This window comes from Tetrao urogallus (genome assembly GCF_951394365.1).
Source record: "Tetrao urogallus genome assembly, chromosome: Z".
Lineage (NCBI taxonomy): Eukaryota > Metazoa > Chordata > Aves > Galliformes > Phasianidae > Tetrao > Tetrao urogallus.
Window position 1 is genome coordinate 35,301,699 of NC_136816.1, and position 25,415 is coordinate 35,327,113.

Sequence of the window (25,415 nt, forward strand, 5' to 3'; positions counted from 1 at the left end):
TGCACAAAATTGCTGCAACAAATCTAGCGGTATTGGTATGCTTTTTGTTGATGACACAGAGCCTGTTACTAATTTCATTTTATTCTGTCTGTAGACTTTTCTGGAGTACTCTGACACAGGTGCTAAGTTTGTCTTCGGTGAAAAATACACAGATCATTTCTTTGCTTTTAAGGTAAGGTAGCTTTTATAAGTACAGTATGGAAAGTTAGGTCGCAGAAAGGAACAGAATGTTTGGGAAATATATGCATTATATGTCTTACTATAAGAGTGTAGTAACCTGAGAGATCAGCTAAGAGGCAAACGCTTCCATATTTTATTCTGCATAGAAGATCTGGGAGTCTCATATATAATGGACTGTAATTAGAGATCATGTAGTAATGGCTTTAAGTTAAAACAGTGTAGATTCCTGTTAGATGTAAGGGAAAAATTCTTTACTAAGAGCATGGCAAGGCACAGGCTGCTCAGAGAGTATGTGAATGCTCTATCCATAGGGAGGTCAGGTTGGATAGGGCCCTGGGCAGTCTAATCTGGTGAAAGACGTCCTTTCCACTTTAAAGAAACATCATCTCCTGCCTACCTTCCTCATGTCTGCACAAGGTTCTATACTGTGCTATACTGTTATATCCTGAATTGCTGTATAGACCACTAAGTGACAGACATTGCCTATTTAGAAGTGGAAAGCCTAGGTGTATTTTCATACCAAGGAAAAGGTGCCCATGCAGAAGCAGGGAATACTGCAGGATTCACGTCTGCCAATAGCGTGATCCCCAGATTCTCCATCTCTCCCTTAGAATTTGTTGGGAAAATGCTGAAATACAGCTCAAGTGCACTCTGCTCCTTTACATGTGTCAGTGTTCTGCCTGGCTTTGTTACCACACATAGTTCCTGTCATGGCACATGCTTAGTTTGGAATCAAGAGCATTTATATGTTCAAAATAACAACACAACAAAAACACACTAAGTGTATCGGGATTCTGATAGGGGCCATTTCTCTGTCTAGCACTTTAGACTTCTAATTATGGATTTACACAGCTTTTATCTTCTTTCTTACCTGGAGATATCAAAGCAGGATATTCTTACATTTTTCACAATGAGCTCTATCACTTCTTAAAAGTAATTAAAAATGTTTTTACTACAAATATTCATAACAATTTGGGGGGGGAGGGGGGAGGAAGAAATGGCTGTAGGGAAGCATTTCAACAAGAAATAGAAATAATATTTTAATATATTATATGGGGTAACAAATTAGGAAAGGAAAGCAAGAGACTGGCATGGCTGAACCAGGACCTGCTGATCAAACTGAAGAGCAAGCAAATACATAGGCAGTGGAAACAGGGGAATGTACTGTGGGAAGAGTATAAGGAAGCTGCTAGGCTGGCGTGTAGGGATGGGGTTAGGAAAGACAGAGTTTAGCTTGATCTAAGCTTTCCAAGGGATGCCAACAAGAACGACTTTTACAGATAATTCAACCAGAAAAGCCAAGTCCAGGAGGGACTGAATATCCACAAGTTTATGGGTCTCAGTGAGATGCATCCCAGTATCCCAATGGAATTGGCTGGTGTAGTCACCAAGCCACCACTCTCAAAATATCTGAAAAGTTGTGGCATTCAGGTCAAGTCCCCAGTGATTGGAAAAAAGGCAACATCACACACATTTTTAAGAAGAATAATAAAGATGACCCTGGGAACTACTGATTCATCAGTCTCACCTCTGTGCCAGAAAACATAATGGAGTAGATCTTCCCGGGAGCTCTGCTAAGGCAGGTGTAAAGCAGGGAGGTGGTGAGGGAGAGTTATCATGGCTTCACAAAGGGCAAGTCCTGCTTGACCAACCTAGTGATCTTTCGTGATACCTGTAACTGCTTCAAGCAAGGTAGCTAGATTTCTAAGCCTAGACTTCTAGTTCTTTGTTACAAATTGTACATAGAAGTTACTGGCTTTTTCAGGGTACTCATTACATTTCTTCATCAGTTAAATCTTGCCTATCTAAAAGTATGTGGTAGGTACTAGAAACAGGAGACTGAACTTTCTCAACGTTTTTTCACGGAGAGAGATAAAGTTCCATTAGATTGACCAAGAAGGTATAATTACACTACAGGACCTATCTGTTCTTCCCCAAGTGGAAACATGCTAGCCGTTTATGGAGAGAAGATCCAAGATGAGGTCCATCCGACTTCTGTGTTGAATTTTCTTCCGTAGTTCTCAATCCACTTTCCTTGGCACTGACATCTTCTTCACCTACAGGTTCTACCTGTGTGTACCTTCAAGCTTAACTGATGAATAGGTTTTGTTTTAGTCAGTTGACTTTGATTTTCATTGCATTTATTTCTGCAGACAGTGTAATTGAAAATCCATTGCAATGCAGTGTGTTGCATGTAGCTGATTTCCACGTGCTTGTATTAATGATTTGCAAATATTTTCCATGTGATTTCGTTATGCCCTAGATGACTGTTAGCCTGAATAGATCATTAAAACAGCTATTTACCTATTAAACGGTTGCTGCTATTTTCTGATGAAGACATAACATATTTGGTACAACATTAAGTCACTGGGGATTTAGTTTAGCTTTAAAATAGTCTCCAGCTTTTTATGCAGTCAAGGCAGAAATTGTCACAACTGGAAAATAACCTCTCTGTTTCATAAAGAATAACTCTACATCCAGAACGCCTGCAGCTCTGAAATGGAGAAGCGTGATTTACAGTTCTGCAGGTTATTTTCACAGGAAGAAGTGATTGAAGTGAGGCAAAGGGATGCTAGCTGTCACCTACCACAGACAGAACATGGGCTCCTCTCTCCTTCAGCCAAAAACATTCTGTTCCATCAACTGATAGCTCTTCTCATCCATCTGGAGTGAAAGACACTCATGATTTTAACTGACATACACAGCAGACTTTTGATTATCTAAATTGAGTTTCCAGGGTTTATCAAAATTGTTGATTGTATTAAGGAACAGCTTTAATTTGCTGGAAAGTTCTAAACTAACAATATTTTTTGGGTTTTTTTTTTTGTTTTCTTTTTCTTTTTCTTTTTTTTTTTTTTCTTTTTTTTTTTTCCCATTCCGTTTACCTCTTTTATTTATGATATATTATGACCTTAGTTCAGCACACATAATACCTTACTATTCTTAGTGGCATGGTTTTAACCATCATTAATTTGTTTGACATATCCTGGAGATTTCTGAGATATTTTTTTTCTATTATTTTTGTCTATGAGTATAGAAATGAAGTGCTCCCATGTGTTTGACAACTTGAGAATTAAGTGATATTAATTTTATTCAAAGTGAAAAACTAGCACATAGCGGGTTAGACATTCTTGGAATTGTTTTAAATCATATGTTTAAGGAAAATGTTCCTTCTACTTCCACTGAAGGATACATATTTGATTTTCCTTATATTTAATAAGTATAAATGTGTGAATTTGTTTTTAAGCAGAATGTGTCTGTACTTACAGTTACAGAGTTCTTCCATATGCCACATTCAATGTTATCAATATAATGGAATAACAAAACAGAGGATTTTACTATATTGTGTTATTAAGTGGCAGCTATACTGCTTGAGCTTTCTAAGCAAGCTGCCCTTTATTGTGGGAAATCGAGGTAGTTACAATTCCCATTAGAATCTCTCCATCTTCTGAAGGATTTCTGTCCCAGTACTTATATAGCTGTCTAAACAGATTTTTTTTTAAGAAATAAACACAGAGGAGCTGAACTCTGAATTCTATGCCATTGTATATATTTCATGGCTTTCAAAAGTCGGTACATGTTTTAGAAAGTGCTAGTGCTCAGTAAATGTTTGAGCTCACATAAATACAGCTATAAACAAATACTTCACAGATAGACAATAAATAATTCCAGCACAAATACAACAATTCATGAAGGTTAGAAGTTTTACAGCATAGATGTAAACTTAATGATTAGTTTTCAAGACTTCTGAGTGTATCTCAAAAAACATGAGTCTACAGAATCATGGACAGGAAAACCATTCTAGAAGTTTAATGATTTTATGCTTCCCAATCAGGTCTTGCCAATTGTGGTTTTCTTCAGCACAGTAATGTCTATGCTTTATCACATTGGATTCATGCAGTGGCTCGTTGGAAAGGTAAGAATTGCTAACAGTAGGTTGTTGTTTGCCTAATATGAGACACCTTGAATGCCTGTATCCTTTCAGGGAAGACATATGGAAAGTAGTTTATTTTTAACCTGACAGTAGTTTTGAATGTCAACACTACAAAATCGTAAGTGACATCACCAAGCGCCGTTTCCACCCCAGACTGTACTGTTAATGCCACAGTAGCCAATGGCTTTGCATGGCTGCTCCCGAGCCCCTCAGATGCTATCCTTACCTAAATCTTCCTTTCCATCTGTTACATGTCCATTTTCCATCCCACAAAATGCAGGATTAAGGCTACATTGCAGCCAGTTGGATTGCTGCCTACTACAAAGTATTGCAGGAGTAATTGTGAACACCACCCACACACAGGCTGCCCAGAGAACTTGTCTCCCCGAATAAGATTACGGAATCACAGAATCAAAGAACCCTCTGAGTTGGAAGGGACCACAAGGATCAAGTCCAACTCCTGAATCCATACACTACCACCCCAAAACCAAAGATTGGAAACTGTTTCCTCATCTCATACTTTGTCTTCGTTTTTGTCAGGTCATAGGTCCGCTGTCCAGTCTGGAAAGTTGGCTAGCAAGTCTACAATTAGTCTTTCTACCTATATGCCCGGTGAATTTATCAGATGAGGGAAAAGATCTTTTTATTGGTGACAATTAAAGCTTATTTCTGAATAAACATGAAAAGTCCTTTGTCGTTCACGTTTACAGGATTATTACACAATAAGCACAAACTTCTCCAAGATGAAATACTGTGTACTAAAATTTTTGCCGTAATAAAATTCTGCATTTTGTTCCCCTTCACATGGTCAAAGTCCCTTTGGAAAGGTACATAAGTAATAATGACATATCAAAATATCTACTTCAGTTAATTTAGTTCAGCAGCTAGTGCCCAGGAGGAGCCTGAGGTCTTTCAGAATTTTACCCTCAGTTCTGTTAAATTATTCCTCCTTGTCTAATTTAAGCATGCTACTCCTAAATGAACACACATTATCTTGATGTTGAAATCATTAATATTAAATATTTATGGAGTCTCAGAGCCCTGATACTGACATGATTAATTCAAGAAGTTAATGGATCAGGCACACCAATGTGTTTATTTGTTTTTTCTTTTTTTTCACTTTTTATCACTTTAGGTTGGTTGGATAATGCAGATTTTTATGGGGACAACTCCTGTTGAGTCTCTTGTAGCTGCTGGTAACATATTTGTGGGACAGGTGAGTTTAAGCATGGAAAAACATGCTAGAATGAGATTACTGAATATTGTGAAATATAACTATTCAGCAAGCATCTGTGTATAAAAATTTAATTCAGATGAAGTAAGGACAATAGTACAGAAAGCCTGGTGGTTGATTTCCTGGAAGATAGAATTCTTCTAAGTTTATATGTTGGCCACAACAGAACATACTTTTGGAAATACATCTGTTCCCAAAAGATGTTCAGATATAAATGTAGGTAATAGATCTCCCTTGTGAGACTACTCCAAGGCTATAATTTTTTTTCTTTTTCTTTTTTCTTCTTAAACTAAGGAGAAAAGAAGTGGGATGAAAAGGGGGCACAAGGCAGATAGTGATAGAGAGAATGGGATCCTGCCTCATCTGCACAAGGCCTTAGCCACGGAGGCATAGCACATGATCTACTTAATGGAAAATCCAGTAAAATTACACTACAGCAGTATCAATCCAAGACTTCAGAGAAGAGTGAAAAGATCACTGAGTAGTGTCCAATCCCCAAAAAACACTTACCACATCATAGTTATTTTGCAACAGTGCCTTACTCTTTCATACTTCTTCTAGAATGCCCTTAACACTACCCTCAGGATATGTTCACACTCATGCCAGAAGTACTGGGAGCACCTGCCCATAAATATTGGCTGGTGTACATGTATCCCACGATGCACAGCTCTACCTGCAGCTCAAATCCATGGCTGTTTCTAGCTCACTCAGAACTCGATTTGGATTTCTTGGCAATTTCACTTGGCCTTTGGAGGAAAGTTAAGATCTGCAAGAATCATCAGTAAGAGACATGCTGGCAAAATTTTCTCTCCTGAATAAAAAAGCCCTAAATTATTCATGTTGTGCACTCATTAGCACAAAGATTGACTGGTGAAAAACACATAGGAGTGTGCGATGCAGCTGGTGATTTTCCTGCCCATTTAGTAAGATAAATTTCTGAGGATTTATTAGGAAGTTCTGAATTTGTTGTTTGTTTTTCAATTCCAGACAGAGTCTCCTCTCTTGGTACGGCCATATTTGCCATACATCACCAAATCTGAACTCCACGCAGTCATGACAGCAGGATTCTCAACTATTGCTGGAAGTGTCTTAGGAGCATATATTTCTTTTGGGGTAAGTGAGAGAGGGAGAACTGAAAACATATGGTTTAGCTTAAACTATTTAAGTAGAGAAGCCCAGCTAAAATATTGGGAAGTACAGCTGAGTTATTCCTCTACCTCCTTTTTTTTTTCTTCCTGATAGAAGTTATCACAAAAAAGAAGAAGAAGATAACGTGGTCTGATCTTAAGTAGAGTAACACACCTTAGGTGTACAGAGAGTCTTCCTGCCTTAGCTGCAAGGAAATTCTGATTTCTGTACATTTCTGCAGTCCAGATGAACTAATATGGAACATGCTTGCTGGTCACAGATGAAGTCCTTCAGGAGTGGCTGCTAGCCATACAATCCTAAATACTTTGTTTGTGACCGAAGTTCTAGTAATACTGTATAAACACAGATAGTGAATGCCTTGTCTTCCATGAGGCTAGCAGCACAAGGTTAGACAGAAAAGGAAGGCTGAAGGTGTGATTTTCTATCAAAGACATCAGGGGATGGATGATAAAATTGTTCCATATCTGAATAAAATACAATGGAGAGACAGAGGCAAGAAGAGAGGACTGACTGAAAAGACCAAGAAGCAAAGAGAGGAAGAGCTAGAAATACTGCAAAAGCTAGCAAAGTTTTTTGCGTAGAAATTTATGAAAGAAGAGATGAAAGGGTAACAGAGAAATTAAGCCAAGTACGTTTTTTTTAATTGCACTTTCAAGAGACGGAAATAATGTTTGGCTATCAAGGAACATACATGCACTGTTACATAAGCTAGCTCTTACTCTTCTGTTCTTCTATTGCTGCATGCAGGACCTGGATTTGGTTTTGTTCTGCCATGCATCTGGCTTTTTCATTTCTTTCTTTCTTTCTTTTGATTTTTGGTTTGGATAGGAGAGAAGCAGCTCTCCTCATCGAAAGATTCCTTTGTACTTTTTACTTCTTAGGCTTCCACTCACTCCAGTTAGCTCTCTCCAGTTTTCTTTCTTTCCCTGCAAGTAATGTGATATTTTTAATGACTCCCTGTAGAAAAATAATCCAGTCATCTAATGATTTTAGTTGCTTTCTACATGCTTGTTTATGTTCATGATGCAGTTATCACAGCATATTTTCTGTCACTCAAAATTCTAGGTTTCTGCTTCCCACCTACTGACTGCTTCTGTCATGTCCGCACCAGCATCGTTAGCCACCTCCAAACTGTTTTGGCCTGAAACTGAAAAGCCTAAAGTAACTTTGAAGAGTGGCCTGAAAATGGCAAAAGGGTAACTCATCTAGGTTCTATGTTAACAGTAATAATCTTGTGAAAACACCATTCAGAAAACTAATTAACTCCTTACTCATAAGATTTAGGGGCAGCACATGATGAGTGGGCAGGAATTAAATCAAGTACATGCTGCTATGTGCCAAGCTAGCAGTTTATGAATTCAAGTGCAGCATGCCCAGCTATAACTATCTGAAGGTACCTACCACTACTCATCAGGACAGGTGCAGAGCTGCTATGGACCTGGGCTTGACAACTCTTCAGGAGACTGAAATGCCTGTTCAATGTGAATCACCGAAAGATTTTCCCATTTGCTCTTTTCTTTGCAACAAATCTACAAATAACAAGCAAACAAAAATAAAGGTAGAGCAACCATTTCAGTGACAGCAGCAGCAGCAAACTTTTTGCCCATCTGCAGGGAGACTTACTTGCCTCAGGAATGACAGACAAAGCAGAAAGCCTTGGAAGAAGCTGCTTCTGAACAGAATAAGCATCTCTGCAAGGGCTGCCTGCAAAAAGATCAGTGCCCACTCCCTCATCCCAGCAGTGTCTCAAGCAGTCACAGCACTGGGATATGATACAGATTTTGCCCAACCTCTATTTCCAAAACACTCTTACTATCAACCATGCCAGAATTTGTCCTCGGGGTACCAAAGACACACCCTCCCACTATCTCCCAAGAGGATCCAAGGCACAAACCTGACCGTTATTTTCCTTATGACTGCACAGACAGTTCTAGGAGTTGATTGCTAATCACATTCATGAAACTTTTAGATCTGTGATTTTTCTTGAATTACAAAATGTTCACAATCTGTTGTGTTTGCTTTTTTTTTTCACTGAATAAGTGAATCAAATAACCTGCTGGAGGCAGCCAGTCAAGGTGCATCCAGCTCTATTCTGTTGGTGGCAAACATCACTGTGAATCTCATCTCCTTCCTTGCCCTGCTGGCTTTTGTCGACTCAGCCCTCTCTTGGGTGGGCAGTTTGTTTGACTATCCACAGCTGAATTTTGAGGTATGGTCTTCAAGTCCTTAATACAACTTACAAGTGTACATAATCTGCTGTTCTTAAATTAAGCATCTGTGTGGCTTGTTGTTGTCATCTGTTCTGTTGTGTTGATTTTTTAGTATGATCTAAAAATTTATACTTTTGCACACGTATTCTTCAGAAATGTCTTTACTATCAAAGGGAAATTTTTGCCATGTAAATATTTCTGTTCATTAGTCCATGTAGAGTTTCCCTCTGAACTGTTTTTGATAAGTGCACTTTTTTGAGCATCGTGTGCCAATACTTGTCTCTTCTGGCTTGGCTGTGTACTTGCCAAATCATTAACATCTCCTTCAAATAAACATTGAAGTGCCTTTTGCTTTAGGTAGCCACAGCAAGTCCTTAAAGCTCCCCAGCTTCACCTAAATAAGGACAGTGGTACAAGGCTGGACTTGTTACCAACACAACTGTAAAACTACAACCAAATCAATCAGCTGAGAAAACAGACTTTAAATAGGACTCAGTTTTTTGAGGTTTTTTTTTTAGCTTAGGATGATACATCGTTCTTGACCTAACAGAACAGTGATTCAATGGATTTGGTCTTTCTGTTTTCCAAATTCCTGATACAATAGCAGTATGAAACATGGATATAACATTGTGATACAGGGCCTGAAGAAGTGGATAGACACATTGGCTTTAATAATATTAAGATGCTATCCTACAGAAATTTCTGCAGATTATTTCACTACATGGACAACCACAGCAGAGGAAAGGCATGTGTATGCACACCTCAGCCACATTCATTGCAAGGGTGGTGTTTCAGAAACTAATGGATGGAGCAGGATTTGGATGAATGGATAAATTATAAGAAGATGCAACACACAAACATTTTCATTTGGCCATTTCTTTTGAGAGTCACTAACTTCTGTTGTGTTCCATTCCGCTCTTGAAGAAGGTCCAGCTATGACTGTAAGCCTAGTGGGTCTGTGCTGTAGATGTACAGGTTAGCTGTGCATTTTTGTCTTGAATGGAAAAGGAAGATGTTGGTGTGAGGACATACTTTTTGTGGGGTTGGGGCAGAGAGACGTGCAAGAACAGTAACTGCTTAAACATCTCAGTTAGGTCCACAAAAGACAATCTGCTTTCACTGCTTGACCTCCTTTCATTTGCAAAAATAAGCTATACTGGAATATGAGATATGTTTTTTCTTGCATAGTTTTATACTAGGAAAAACATGTATCATTCTAATTATGTCAGGAGTACAGCTTTTACGCAGAAATAAGCCCTTTTCTTTATACCAATTGGAGTTCAATAACCTGTAAAGCCTGTTCATTAAAACGATTTAATCAGCATATGAACCAGATTTCTATTCTTTTGTCAACACTTTTAACTCAAGCCCTTTTATTTTCTTCAAATGCTCTAACCATCCAGAAGTCATTTTTGGCGAAAAATAAGACACAGAGGCTTATTTTATATGAAGTGTTTGAAGTATTTGGATAAAATTAAGGATATATCTAATTACTTTTTTAGATCTAAATTGTGAGTTGATATTTTATAAATTAATTCCCAATCTCTCAGATGTTCTGGCAGTAAGAAAACCAATGTTCCTACACTGAAATAAACCCACCTTTACTTTCAGTCTATAGAACTTATCAGCTGTCATTGTTTTTTGATCACTTTTGACCAGTTTTGTCTTACATATTTTGCAGAACATTTGTGCATATCTCTTTATGCCATTCTCCTTTATGATGGGAGTAGACTGGGAAGACAGCTTTATTGTTGGTGGACTCCTAGGTTACAAGACTTTCTTCAATGAATTTGTGGCTTATGAACGTCTCTCAAAACTGATACACAATCGAGAAAAGGGTGGGAGCATGTACATAAATGATGTGAAACAATATATGACGGTAAGTAGCATTTTCTTTTATAGATATTTATTCAATCTAATTCTTTTTTGCTGCAACCAATATATCTTTTAGTATGGGCTCATCGGGACAATGGTGGCATATTGGTTTAAACTGTGTCTTTCAGCAACAGATCACAATTGTTAAAATACAGCGTTGTCTTGTGAGCCTGCCATGACTGTTACCACACTATATCTCAAACAAGTAAAGAAAGGAATAGCTTATGGCTAGAGAAGTTTTAAAGAATATGCCATATCCCGCAGAACACTTTCCTGAAGACCACGGCTATCTTCAAAGTGACTTTTTTCTTACTTCATTCTTAGGTAGCACTTCCCTATGAGATACTCTCCTAGGAAAATTCTGGGCAAGAACTGAAGGATATTCCTGTCCATAGAGATTTACTCAAGCATTATGCTTCTGGAGAGGAATCCAGGAAGCTCTAGCTCATAGCATTTAGAATAGTATCATCTTGTTGTCCGTGCAGCACCTCTACTGGAGGTTATTATCCCCATGCAGAAGGCAGTAGTACAAGGCATATAATATGGCATACACCAGGTATTTTTATGCCATATAATTTGCACTTACTTGCACAGTGGCAAAGAATACAGTGATCAAGACTGATTTTTGCAGCTGTAACTCTAGCACCCCCCTTTATGAGCTTTGCCAACTCCACTGGTCCTTGCTATTCCAATCAAGATAAGCTGTCAGTGTAGAGGACCCTTAGTTAGGAAACCTTCTTAGGTACAGGCTTTAATTTTCATTTTCTTTAGTATGATACTTTGGATACCTGCCTTGGTACAAAACTAAAACCTTGTTCCTGACCACTTGCATTCTTTATTCCTGGAACATGTATCAGAAATTGAGGTATAAAGCCAGTTAGTCTGATCAAATTCTCCCACTCTTGTCCATGTTTCCATTATCAGTGGTCCTAGAGAAAGATCTCTGAGCTAGATAGACCTTTGGTCAGCCTTGTTATAGCCATGTTATGTTACATAAGGGAAAATGGCTGTGAATTCAATGAATTCTTAGATTTAGTCTGATTTAGATCCCATCACCTGTATTTTACTTTATTTTTTTCCTTTTTATTCAGTAAAATGCAGTATAAGACTTCTTTGTTCACATTTAATACCCTCACAGAGCTGTATTAACTCCCACAATAAAAGTCTCTGAGATGTAAAAGCAATTTTGATTCATAACACTTGTAAAAATGGCCAAGTAATCATTTTAATTGGCACAACCGTTCATCCGAGAGTAGCATAGCTTCCAGTTCTAATTTCTGATCTGCATAATAACTAGTGTATCTAGTAACAGATATTCAGACAGAGAAAGCAAACAAGCAGTTTTGTTTACTGCCTGATCTAAGTAAGTAATTACAGAGCTTCCAATTTTTTAAGCTGGGAGAATGCAAGTGAAAGCAGGAAATCATGGTACGCAAAACCTTTTCTAGGAAAAGCAGGCAGAATGTGCACTTGAAACACATTTTCCCGCATACGTACAGATTGATTGAAAATTTCTACAAATTGGTTTTCATAAAATACGAAGGGAAATAGAGGAAACTTCTAATAAATAGAAAACCTACTAGAACACTCATCCAGCTGTCTTGCACATAAAATACAGTAAATAGAAGTTATGAGCTGGCTGGGAGCAAAAGTCTATTTGCTGAGGGATGCTACATTTTTTCCCAAAGTGTTGGAACTACATTTGCCTTGAAGTTTCTATCTTGATTCCACGCACAGTCATTCTTGTGTCCTGTGAGGGGTCCCTCCATGTGGGAAAGGGTCCTTCCAAGAGAAGAAAGATTGCTAAAGTCAGGAAGCAAATAAATTAGTAGTAGGGATTCATAAATCATAACATTTATCTGCCTGTTATTACATCAAAGCATCCACTCTGAATGAAACATATTTCCATTTCCTTCTTCCATCCACAGGGTGGAGCATACACAGAGCAGCTGGGCTCATAAAACTCTCTGCTTGTTAGGGACAGCATACCAAAACTTGAGATTTCAGCAGAGTGCTACAAAACCAGGCCAGCTATGAACAGCAAGATGAATTAAAGCTCTCTGACTCATGACATAATGTTCAAAAAGGCCAAGTGAAAGGTGTTGCACTTGGATCAGGGCAACAGTCTGAGAGAATTCATCTCATTGAGCAGCCCTGCAGGAAAAAACCTGGCAAATGAAAAGCTGGTCGTGAGCTTGCAACCTGGAAGGCCAACCACTTCCTAGGCTGCAGCAAAAGAGGGGTGGCCAACAGGGAGAGGGAGGGGATTGTCTTCCTCTATACTGCCTTTGTGAGGCTGCATCCGGAATACTACATCCAGGCGTTGGAGCAGGTCCAGAGATGGAAGCATCTCTCCAAATTTAGGCAGAGGGAGCAGGGCTTTTTTGGCTCAGAAAATAAAAGGCCCCAAGGAGACTTCATTGCAGCCCTCCAATAAAAAAAAAAAACAACAAACAGGGCTTATAAAAAAGATGTAGGCTTACTTTTTAAATGGTCTGATAGTGACAGGAGAAGAGGAAATGGTTTTGAACTAGAAGAGGGGAGATTTAAGTTAGATGTCAGGAGGAAATTATTTACTTAGAGGGTGGTATGAGATGGGAACAGACTACTCAGAGAAGCTGTGGTTCCTGGAAGTGTCCAAGGCCAGGCTGGATGGGGCCTTCAGCAGTCTGATCCAATGGGTGGCAGCCCTGGCCATGGCAGAGGGGTTGGAACTGGCTGGGCTTTGAGATCCCTTTCAAACTACATCATTCTACCAGTCTGTGAGTCTGTGACACTCTGAAAAAATAATATGTAAGTTGTCACTATGAGTTAAGAATAATTTTTGTCTTTACTTCTACTCATCAATGTATATGAAGAATAAATCTACCACGTGGTCTTTGAGTCCCTCGGATATGAAAGCCAGCATACCTGCAGGAACAGAATGAGCTAACATTGTTGCAAGTCACACGCTGCGATAGCAACCATGTGCAATTTAATAATGTGATTTCAGTTCTCAGAGCCCTGGGCCACAATGCTATAGTTTCAGACTTCTAAATCAGCCTGTGCTGTCTTGATTCATTCAACTGAGTATTTGTTTGTTTTTCAGGTCCGTTCTGAAACCATTGCCACCTATGCTCTTTGTGGATTTGCCAACTTTGGCTCTCTGGGAATGGTAATAGGAAGTCTAAGTAAGAATGCCATTCATGGATTATTTATTAGCAAGCAAATACCAAGGAAACACCCAGAGGGATGGGCTGCGGGGGTGAAGCTTGGCAGCTTTAGGAGCTGAGTTCTCTTTCAAGAACCAGTAGCCTGCTAGGCATGGGAGGACTCCCTAAGGGATATTCACACTGAGGTGCCGGAAATGAGCTGAGAACGAGGGGAGGGGACTAAGCCCCCAAGTCTCCTTGTCAAAAACTCATGCCGCCAACCACTGCAGCTACTATAGATCTTAGGATTGGGATAAGCAAACCATGTCTGTAGCCAACTGGTTTGCAAGACAAAATTATTGTTTTTCTTCAAAAATGTTACGTATATGCAACTAACTTAAAGGGGAAGAGAAAAACAAAAAGAAATAAAAAAAACCCACAAACTTTTCAGAATTCTAGGAGAATTTAAAATAAAGAAAAAAAAGAAAAAGAAAGAAAGAAAGAAAATTCATCTGGCTTTCTCACTGCAAAGCAGAATTGCTATTAGATCCCTTTACCATGGAGCCCAGGTGGGCTTTGCAGTGCCAGCATCAGAGCAGTGTGTAAGAGCAGGATCCAGATGCGAGGCTAGATCCCAGTACAGTGACTGAAATTCACTTCTAAAAGCAGATGTTGGCTGGCAGAGATGTGCAAATTGCCAAAGCAAACATGATTTGCCTTTTTTGTGCTCAAACCAGCTTAACATTGTAAGCAAACCTTACCACAAGGCTTTAACTAAACACACCTAATTTTCTTTCTTGATTTCTTCTGATTAGAGTCACAGGATGGGACTTTGCTCACATGAAGAGAAAACTAGCATGTTAATTTTCTTTGCATCTACATGTATTTTTCACAGAATCACAGAATTGTGGGGGTTGGACAGGACCTCCAGAGATCACCTAGTCCAATTATTCCAGTGCCTGACTACTCTCTCAATGAAGTGGTTTTTTTTCCTGATATCTAGCCTTCTATTTTATGCATACTTTACTTTTTTTCCTAGCAAGCATGGCTCCCACAAAAAAAAAGGAAATTGCTAGTGGTGCTTTCAGAGCAATGATCGCTGGAACTGTTGCCTGTTTCATGACAGCATGCATTGCAGGTACTGTACACGAGTTCGCTACACTTGGTGAAAGTGACCACAGGGCGGCAGCACATCAATGTGATAATTACAGGGGGGGAAGTTCCTGCTACTTGAAACTTCATGAGATTAAGAGTCAACGTTGTATTAAAAGCTGCTGAAAAGTGGAGTATATGAAATATCTATTTCTTTAGTTTAAACTTTTTTGTTAGTCTTTGTGTAATACCCCACAAGAAAAAAAGATGTTGGCAAGTTATATTTAGGATAAAATCTCTTCTTTACACTGCTGCCTATTGCAATAAAGAAGTAATTACAAAGCAGAAACAGTGAATTAGATGGGAAATAGAATGCAAGAGAGAAGTGAGAGAAGCTACAAAAATTTTATCTTAGTGCTAAAAGAATGCTTGAGGCTAGTAGTATTCCCACTGTACGTTTAATTTAACCAAACTGTCGTAAGGTGGGACTCAAAGGAGATCCTTGTTTGCAAGTTCTCACATTCATAGTGAGTGAAGAATCACAATGAAGCATCCAGTTAAGGGAGGAAATGAAAAAGAACATGTAAGTCTCTTGGGAGGTATTTCAAGGTATAATTCAACAGACAGAACTCACTCATTTAACAATGCATTTCACAGCGTTCTTTTTGGGGCATGTGATAAACACTGGTATTTATCCAGTGAAGAATTGTTGAAATTGTTTCTTCATTAAGTTGAAAAAGAAATCTGTCTATAAGAACCACAGCTTTCTTGTCCCTTTGTGATCACAGCAGCAGCAGCAATACCATACATGCTGTAAGGATAATTCTGCTGTGTTTTCTGAAGGTTATAGAAGTAAAGTACCTGAAATTTCATTAGGCACACTGTGCCCATAATGTTCTAATATATGCCCATAATGTTTTAATGCATGAAACTACTTAGTATAACTGAGGAATCAGGAAGTCTTACTAAATGTTGTCATTTCACAAACTTGGCCTTAAGAATAAAGTTGTGAACAGGTACTGGGTAATCTTTCCAAAACAACAAAATCTACAATGGAAAGAAAATTACATTCTTGCCTCTTCTGGAATGGCAGATGCTTTCATTTTACATTAAATGAAATGTTTTCATTTACACAGAAGGCGAAAGAGACGTAGAATTTCTACTATCCCATGTAAGATAACATATTAAAAATGTGACCATGTTTCACAGCACTAAGTAGAAGGAAGAGCTGTTATTTTCACATTTTTGTGTCTGCATCTACATTGGATGTTAATATTTGTAATTTTGGAGAACACCAAAACAGGTAGATAAACCATACACATTCTTTTAAAACAAAAGAAAGGCTTGCATGTATACTTGTTCTGCTATAAATGCAGCATAGCTCCATTTTATTTATTGAAAGTGCACTGGCCCAGCACTAGCATACATTTTTAGAAGCATAAAAAGGCATAAAAAGCCCAGATGTTCTTAATGCAATGGGTCACCACAGTTTTAATTTCTGTAGGTAAAACATATGTGATTCCTTAATCCAGTTCTGTAAAAATTTTGAAAACGTCTAAGATTTTTGAGGATTTTAAACTTGCAGCATTTTATGGAACTATTTCAAGGGATGATTTCAAATCAGCCAGAACATTTTATCCAACCTTGCTCCAATAACTGACGCCCCCTAATCTTAAAATTACCAAAATTGTTCGTTTTCTAACAGGAATGCTGGCCATCCCTGATGTGGAAGTTCCATGCCACATTTTGTTACAAACTGCCTTCAACTCTACAAGTTCCCCTGCCAACATCACAGAGCTGGTCGAATGCTGCCAGCAGACCTTCACCAGGTAATGAGGGCCTGAGTATCCTCCACAAGTAGTGCAGGCTCTGCTGCAGGCATTCCTCACCCTATTTCAGTCCCACACCAGTGGGAGGGAGCACACGGGTAGAGGGCTGGACCAGTCCCTCCTGCCAGCACGCCCTGGCCCCTTCCTCAGACCATTCCCATCTCCCAGCCATCAGCATGGTGGAGTTGAGCTTGGGAGAGAGCTACAGGCAGAAGGAGCAGATGGTGATGACACCCTCTGTCCCACTACAAAGGCCCAGGTGGGCAAGGGTCTCATTCAGCAGCTCTGCACCTAGTAACAAGGAGCTCTTTATCTTTCTAGCAGCCCTTTTTTTTTTAAAAAAAAAATTCTGTTTTCTTTTTCACCTCCTTTTTGTGAACTTTTAAAACTTCTGACTCATGATAATTTTCACACTTTAATAGTCAGTTTTTAAAAATTACGTGTTCGTGTGTATACGTGTGTGTGTACACAAACTCACAAAAGAGGAGTAAATCTGATTTCTGTTTTTTCCTTCTTCTCTAGTGCAAACAGTTCTCAGGAGAGCTTCTCTGGAGGAAACTACACCCTGAGCTTCTGGAAAAAATGTTGCCAAATACTGAATCAAACAACTTTTAATTGCACATGAATTAAGCTTTAATCTGGAATGGGATATTCATAACTAAGAGCCATGTTTGTTGGCAGAAAGGCAGTAAAAAGCTTCCTTTTCCACAACTGTGAATAATATGGACCTTTATTTCCTATCTCCTGCAAGTCTACTTCTTATGACATGCATAGAATTAAGTTCCAAATTTAAACTGGGATGAAAGCAAGAGACCTTCTGCTACAGATCTGTTCTCCTGTTACACATCAGAAAAGAAGAACATTTCTGATTTCATTTCTACTGTGAAACTGATGAATCTGTAGCATAAAACTACTACTGGCAAGAAGAAAATCATGCTCAGGGGATCTGACTTGCAATTACAGAAAGTTGTGTACTCCAAATAATATTTTTAGAATTATCATCCTTTCTGCTCCTTTTTGATAGTTTAGAAGTGGTTTCACTGCAGGTAAAAGCCTCTGTTCTCAGAAATCTCTGTACACTTCTTCTGGTAACTATGGCTACATGTGAACTGAGCTTCTAGCATGGGATACATCTCATCCCCTTGGCCACCAAAGCACCCAAACCAAGGGACTAGCCACTGTGTGCCCCAGCTCCCATCTTTCTGCCCTCAGCAGAAGGTAGGAGGCATCCTGTCTGTATCTGAATTCAGGAGGCTGATTCGTGCTTAGAGGTAACTCACATGACTTGGAAAGGTCCAAATCCCAAAGGAGGTTTCCCACATCAATTTGTCCCAAACTTTGTTGCTGAAGGTCGATCCCATGGTCACCAAGTGGGTACTCACTGTCATATTCTCAGCAGAATCAACAGAGCATCAACAAAATGTGGATAAGATGAAGTCAGAATCCAGCTCTCTGTGAAAGCAACACTGGTGGATCCCAAATACCAGGCTCTAAATGGAAGAATGTGCTATCAAATAAAATATGTCAAACAAAAAACCTGATTTTATTTTCTCTGGTTATGTTTTCTACACCATTGTAGAGGGTGCAGGATTATTTCCAAATTTCAGTGAGACAAGTCCTGTAATAAATTGAATAATAGAATAGATGTTTTACTAAGATGGGGACAACAAACAAACAAACAAAAAAAACAACCAGGAATTTTGGTAGTGAGTAAATCTGACATCCCTTTAGATGCCAGAAATCCTGGTTTCATGCAGGACTGACTTTTCCCATAGTGATCTGTGCAGTTCTTAACCATGGAGAAGTCCTTCATGGGTCTGTTTGATGCTGCCTAAAAGCAAGGTTTCCAGCACATAAAGGAACATAAGATTTATTTGTTATATTCCTTTTTTTTTATTCTAGGATGTAAGATTTATTTGTTATGTTCCTTTGTTATTGTCTTCAAACAATTGCACTGCCTGCTTTAGCTCTCCCCATGCAGAACACTGTGTTTATGTGTGTAAATATAATAAAAAAAAGATTACCTATGTTCAGGTAAACAAATATGAGTTTTCATAATAAAATTACTGTATGTTTTTGAGAATGTGCCAAAAGTGCAGAATTCATGTTAAAAAAGGATGTCTGTTATTGTTTTTAAGTTCTGCTCTTTTCATGGGCTAAAGAGCAGAAAAGTTTTGTTTTGCAAATGCCAGTGGTAGAGCATAACTCACACAGATAGAAATGAATCTATCGATTCTGACAAAACAGTATGCATTAACTTCTCATCTTTCCATTAATTATTGCAGAGTCTGCTCTGGGAAAACCAGATTAATAAACATAAACAGCTGCCAATACAGCTGTTTTCAGTGGGCTTTGATTTGGATTTACCCTAAAAGGTCCAAGTTTCCTGTAAAATTCAGTTTTTTGACTCAATTCTCCAAAATTACAAATGCCAATAGTACTACCACTTCTGAATTTCAATACTGGTTTCCTGTTGTAAGATGTTTTTCTTTGGCCTCATTCTCCAAGATTTAGGAAACTGCATGACAGCCTCTGGTTTCAGAGCTCTTAAAGTGTGTTCCTAATCCTGCTAATTGCAGATCACGCTCAAATGCATGATGCAAATGTGTCTTAAAGATTAAAACTGACTGAGTGCACAGTTCTTAGTGACCATTATCACTATAGCACAGCGTAGCTTTCAGATAAGTTCTGAGTTAGCTGATGTGAAATACAGAATTACATATTTTCAAGAGAAATGAATCAGAAACAATTCTGTCAAACACACTGTCCGATGGTTTTGCTGCTGGCTCAGTCAAAAGGTGATACAAATGGTGCATTGCATCCTAAATGTAACAAATGAAGCAGAGAGGGCTGGATAGACTGCTGAGTACCACCATGCTTCCAGGTAAATATTTTCCCCCCTTCTTTGTGATGGTGTTACGAACGCAAAAGGGGAGCCACATATCTCATATGTTTTGAGTTAATTTAACCTGGCAGCTTGGGCCCAGGGTTATAAGTGCTCAGGAACACATTTCCAGCAACACAGTTGTCAATGACAATGAACACAGAACACATAGCTACAAAGACATTCTGCTTAATCAAATGCTTGCTAGCACTCCATTCTTGTATAGATTCAAACTTCACAAACTTTTAGGGTTAAGCAACAGACAAAGCCTGTGTAATCATATCACAGTTTCAAAGGTCCTACAAAAAAAGGGAGAGCTTTACCTGCTTTGCAGTTATTGGCCTGAGAGTATACACTGCATTGTAACTAAGGCAGATGACTAACTAGTGTGCCTCAATCTGTCACCTTCACAAATTATCCCCTGGATGTCACTATTTGTCTGAAAGCCTTGTGAAGCTCTGTACTGAAACATTTACGGTTGCTAAATATCTAGTCACTAAAAATCACTGTTAACAATTCCAGGAAGTGTTTTACATAGGTGTACAACAATTCTAGGAAATATAACATGCAGCCTTTATTATGCTGAAAGCATATACTACCAAATCCTAAATATAATACAGCTTTTCTTTGGCCTCAAACAAAAAAAAAACATTGAAATATGCAAATGAGGAAAAATGGTAGGTAACGGGAATATTTCTATTTTAACTGGCTGAAAGGAAACTGCTGTTGGAAAAAAAAACACAACACCTTATGAACAACTTTTTTTTTCCAATTCCAACATCTCAAAATAGCCCTTGAAACTTGTATACCTTTGTGATCATATGAATAATTGTTTCAAAGACGCAAGTCATGACTGCAGCAAGTAATGGAACTACCAAGTGTTCTCCAAAAGAGGTCCAACATCATCACATCTTTCTAAGAAAGTACACAAGTAGAGAGAGGGAAGTTTGCTAAAGAGGCAGAATATAAACAGTAATTCTTTTATTTTGCGGAATGAGATCACCCCCACTAAATTTGTGGATAACACCAAGGTGAGTGGTAATTTACTGATAATTTACTGGGAAAGGAAACCATGCAGAGTGACCTTGATGGGCCTGGGAGGTAGGCTCATGCAAACTTCATGAAGTTCAGCAAGTGCAAGGTCCTTTGTGTGGGCCAAGGCAGTTCTAAACATCGGTACAGACTGACTAACAGATGGATTGACAGCAGCTCTGCGGAGAAGGACTTAGGGATAGTAGTGGCTGAGAAACTTGACATGAGCCTGCAGTACATGCTTGCAGCCTAGAAGATCCACAGTGTAACTAAGCTGCATCAAAAGAAGTTTGGCCAGCAGGATGAGGTTTTTACTCTCCTTCTCAGCTCTTGTAAAGCCCAATCTGAATCCAGATCTGGGTCTGGAGCCCCCAGAACCACATGCAGAGCTGCTGGACAGGTCCAGAGGAGGGCCATAAAGATTATCTGAGAGCTGGAGCATCTCTTCTGGCTGAGAGAGTTAGGATTGTTCGGCCTGGAGAAGAGAGCTCTCGGGAGACCTTGTAGTGGCTTACCAGTACTTAAAGGAAGGCTATAGGAATGATGAGGGGGTACTTTTTACAAGGGTGTGTAGTGATAGAACGAGGTGTAACAATTTTGATATAGAAAGGGTAGGTCTATATTAGAAATAATCTATGAGTGTGGAGGTGATACAGTGGTAAAGGCTGCCCAGAGAAGTTGTGCATGCCCCATCCCTGGTGGTGCTCAAGGTTGGATGTGGCCCTGGGCAGCCTGGTCTTGTGGCTTGCTCGTGACACGTTGGCTGATATTGAATGAAATTTAAGGTCCCTAACAATTCAAGCCAAATTTTCATTATTCCCTTAAATAGATATTGCTATGCAGACTGCTATGTTAGACTGCTTTTCAGAATGAAGTGCAACAAGTCCATGGTTCCCCCATTGTGTCAGTCTGTGGATCAGTGCAAGACCACTTGGCCTTGACCCAGACAGCTTCAAAATCTGTCAAGCAACATGCACTGTTTAGCATGACCTGTTGTCAGTAAGATGGCTCTGAATCTCAGCCCCATCAGCAGTGGATGAAGACAAAGCTGTGTCCAAAGCAAAAGTTGCTTCCTGTCCTGGGGGGGTGCTTAGTACAGAGAGCACAGAGCCCTGCCTGTCAGCCAGCAGCACAGACAGATATGCCCAGAGACAGCTGGCATTTGCCCCCATATTCACTGAGGGCTTAGGGCACTCTTCACACATGCGACACCATCCTTTCTTTCCAATCAGGCTCACAGAATAAGTAAGGCTGCTAGCATCCTGATTTGAAACAAAAAAAAGAAATGAGCCTACAAGTATTTAATGTTTGAAATTCTGTATCAAAACATTTTCTCACTTATATCAGTCTAAGCTTGGGGGATGATCTCTGAAATTTGAATTGTCACACATTTAAACCAAGATAACCAAGACAAGAACTCGTTTCCTGGGATTTAATTCTGATTTTGAGCTAGTTTTAAAGTCAAATCAGTTCATGAGCTAATGGAAGTATTTTAATTACGACAGTATTGTGATAGTGATCAGTTCACAAGTTTTTGGCTTGCTTACTGAAGATCTGAATCTGAAACTTAGAATATTCACAAAAACGTACTGGTGAAAACCAGCTCAAAACTACTTCATGATGGATTAAAGCATTTTCTTGTTGCTATGGCATAGAGATTCACTATAGCAACCAGTGTGTTAACTCAAAAGGCACTGATCAGAATGGATAGGTTGCCATTGTGAAAACATATATTTTCTTTTATGTATATTGATTGCATAGCGATGTTTGGAGTCCCACTGTTTGGGAGAGCAGATTTGTGCATTAAGGAATAAACGTGGATTTGTGTCCAGCTGATAGTTCTTCCGCAGACCCCATGTATCTTTTGAAATTTTCCCTGTGATTCTGTGATGCCTCTACTTCTGATATGCAAAGAAAAGCAGAAGCCTAGGAATGCTCTTAGCAAACATAATACAGTAAAAATTGTTCGACAGCAGGAATTGGAGAGACAGGTCTTTGCAGCTGTGGGCCTACACACCCACAACTCCCTCCAGCCTAATTTTGTATTAGGAAGTAATGAGAAATTGTGCATTGACTTGACTATTTTCTGTCAGAGGTTCTTACGTATGGTTCAAAACAACAACACCAACATCCTGACCCTTTTCCTAAACTGAACAGTTCTGGTTAAAGTAAATGAGGAAGTGCAAGAGCTAGGAAAAGAGAAAGAGAGGGAATGAGAGAGGGAGGGGAGGAGAGGATGTTACAGGGGAAGGGAGGTGAGGGGAAGGGAGGTGAGGGGAAGGGAGGTGAAAGGAGGGGAGGTGAAGGGAGGTGAAGGCAGGTGAAGAGAGGAGAGGAGAGGATAGGAGAGAAGAGGAGAGGAGAGGAGAGGAGAGGAGAGGAGAGGAGAGGAGAGGAGAGGAGAGGAGAGGAGAGGAGAGGAGAGGAGAGGAGAGGAGAGGAGAGGAGAGGAGAGGAGAGGAGAGGAGAGGAGAGGAGAGGAGAGGAGAGGAGAGGAGAGGAGAGGAGAGGAGAGGAGAGGAGAGGAGAGGAGAGGAGAGGAGAGGAGAGGAGAGGAGAGGAGAGGAGAGGAGAGGAGAGGAGAGGAGAGGAGAGGAGAGGAGAGGAGAGGAGAGGAGAGGAGAGGAGAGGAGAGGGTGAACAACTCACCTGATGCCAAATGAGGTGTTCTCTGTACTTCCAACATAACCAGAGGATTGCTGACTTTTATCCTTCTCAGATCCCTAGGTGGCAGAACACAATCAATGAAAGCCCTTCATAAATAAATAAATAAATAAATAAAAATTTGTTGGGATAGAAGTATCTTGCATTTTCATTTGGATATATGTGGTATATTTATTGTTTCTTGCACAAAATGGTGGGCTAAATATCTTTATTAGTTGCCTCAGTTTCCACGTAATGTAAGAAAAAGACACTCTTTGGCCAATATATTTTGTTTTAATTGAAATGCTGCGGGCCCTTTGAATAACTTTGAAAACAATGTTTTCATAAAATGCTACACGCTGATTCCCCCAAATCACTTGTTACCTCTATAGATTGTGTTGAAGGGTATTACTGCCTGTTAATAACAACAATAGTAAAAGCAGTAAAAGAATGAATTATGGGATAATATACAGGGATGAGTGGCTGATATCCCAGAGTGCTGTGTTACCATGATTAAGAGGGATCTTGACAGTCTGGGGAGACTGGCATGGAGAAACATTTTGTCGTACAACAAAGGCAGTGCATGGGCCTGTACTTGGGAACGAATGACCATATGCGTCCGTGCAGGTAGATGATCTCTGGAGAGAACCTGGGTGCTCTCGTGTGCGAGCTGGCCGTGAGCCAGCAGTGTCCCCTTGTGGTCGGAAAGGCCAATGGCATCCTGGGGTGCATTAAATAGAGCGTGGCAAACGGGTCGAAGGAGGTGATCCTTCCCCTCTACTCTGCCCTAGTGAGGCCACATTAGGAGTATTGGGTCTATTGTTGGACTGTCCAGCACAAGGCAGGTTCCTGGAGAGGATCCAGTGAAGACCTACTAGAATGATGAAAGGACTGAAGCATCTCTCCTATGAGGAAAGACTGAGGGAACTGAGCTATTTGTGTCGGAGAGGAGAAGGTCTGGAGAGATCTGATAAATGCATACAAGTGTCTGAAGGGAGGATGTCAACAGGACAAATCTAGACTCTTCTCAGTGGTGCCCAGTGATAGGACGAGAAGCAACAGGCCCAAAATGAAAGACAGGAAGTCCTGACTCTACACGAGGAAAAATTTCATTCCTTCGAGGATGACGGAGTAATGGAACGGGCTGCTCAGTGAGATCTTCTTTCCTGGAGATATTCAGAAACCACTGGCACACAGTCCTGGGTAATGTGCTCTGTATGTCCCTGCTTGGGCAGGAGGTTGAACATGATAATCTTCAGAGGTCCTTTCCAAACTCAACCATTCTGCAGTTCTGTCAATAAACATAGGCATAGATGTTGCAACAGCCCCACAGGTGTTGTGAGGAGAATGTTGTGCAGACTTCCACAGTAACGCCACGCTACTTGGCTACAGCTAATACAGGGACTAAAGGTTTTTGAGCGGCTACATAGCTTATGCATAACCCTAAATATCAGCACCAGTAACAGTATCAAAGTCTGTTTTAATTTTATCTCCACCAGGAGCCCACCTCTCAGCATGTCATCTTCCTTGATGCTCGTGAACTGATCTCAGATTCTGATAGAGTTTTCCTTAGATGCACTGTAGTGGTGAGAGGTTCTTACGTACGGTTCTTATGTATGGGAACAGGAGAAATCAGCTCACTGCTGTAAAGTGAGTAAAGAAAAAATGTGTTAACAATAACATTTTCCATAATTAGAAGCCCTAGAAAATCATGCTCTTGGATAGGAGAGAGAAATGTTATTTTGTGGAGAAAGAAATGATAAGATTCATTCCAAAGAGATGTAACTCGGGTAGGTGACTGTTTCTGAAGTGTCATTGGTTGCAGAGTCTGGCACACTCTTATTTACAGGGAGTAGGGAAGCACAAAGAGCTTTCCTTGACTTCCAAATATTAAAAACGCTACTGAAGAGTTTAAAACTTATTGCTAAAAATGACCACGTAATCCACTTTGTAGAACAGTAAACTGTTCGCAGTGAATTTACAGAGCTTATATCATATTTTAAAACCTCTTTAAAAGAGACTGGATGGGTAAAGTCTTCGCAAAATCCAAATGAGGATGGTCTCTCCATTATTTTTGATCCAGTTGAGAAATGTTTCATCAAATAACATGAGGCAAAGCACCTGCTACTATCTACTTTGGGCTGTTCTCATCTCTCAGAGCTGTGATTTAACATGAGCATTCAGGAAAGGCAAAGGGATGTGATCACCCATCCTTCAGAAAC

The 25,415-nt window shown here is 39.7% G+C and overlaps 1 protein-coding gene across 1 annotated transcript in view; it reads left to right on the plus strand.

The window, feature by feature from the left end:
• Window positions 1-17,259, plus strand: part of SLC28A3 (solute carrier family 28 member 3) — a gene marked incomplete at both ends in the record, with an annotated part of 39,404 nt that extends 22,145 nt beyond the window's left edge. Inside the window, 11 exons of the mRNA XM_079548707.1 lie at window positions 95-172; window positions 4,016-4,096; window positions 5,250-5,330; window positions 6,336-6,461; window positions 7,563-7,693; window positions 8,538-8,706; window positions 10,389-10,586; window positions 13,671-13,752; window positions 14,753-14,851; window positions 16,511-16,634; window positions 17,157-17,259. Coding sequence (XP_079404833.1) covers window positions 95-172; window positions 4,016-4,096; window positions 5,250-5,330; window positions 6,336-6,461; window positions 7,563-7,693; window positions 8,538-8,706; window positions 10,389-10,586; window positions 13,671-13,752; window positions 14,753-14,851; window positions 16,511-16,634; window positions 17,157-17,259 — 1,272 coding nt within the window. The remainder of the gene's footprint in view (window positions 1-94; window positions 173-4,015; window positions 4,097-5,249; window positions 5,331-6,335; window positions 6,462-7,562; window positions 7,694-8,537; window positions 8,707-10,388; window positions 10,587-13,670; window positions 13,753-14,752; window positions 14,852-16,510; window positions 16,635-17,156) is intronic.
• Window positions 17,260-25,415: the final 8,156 nt, after the last annotated feature.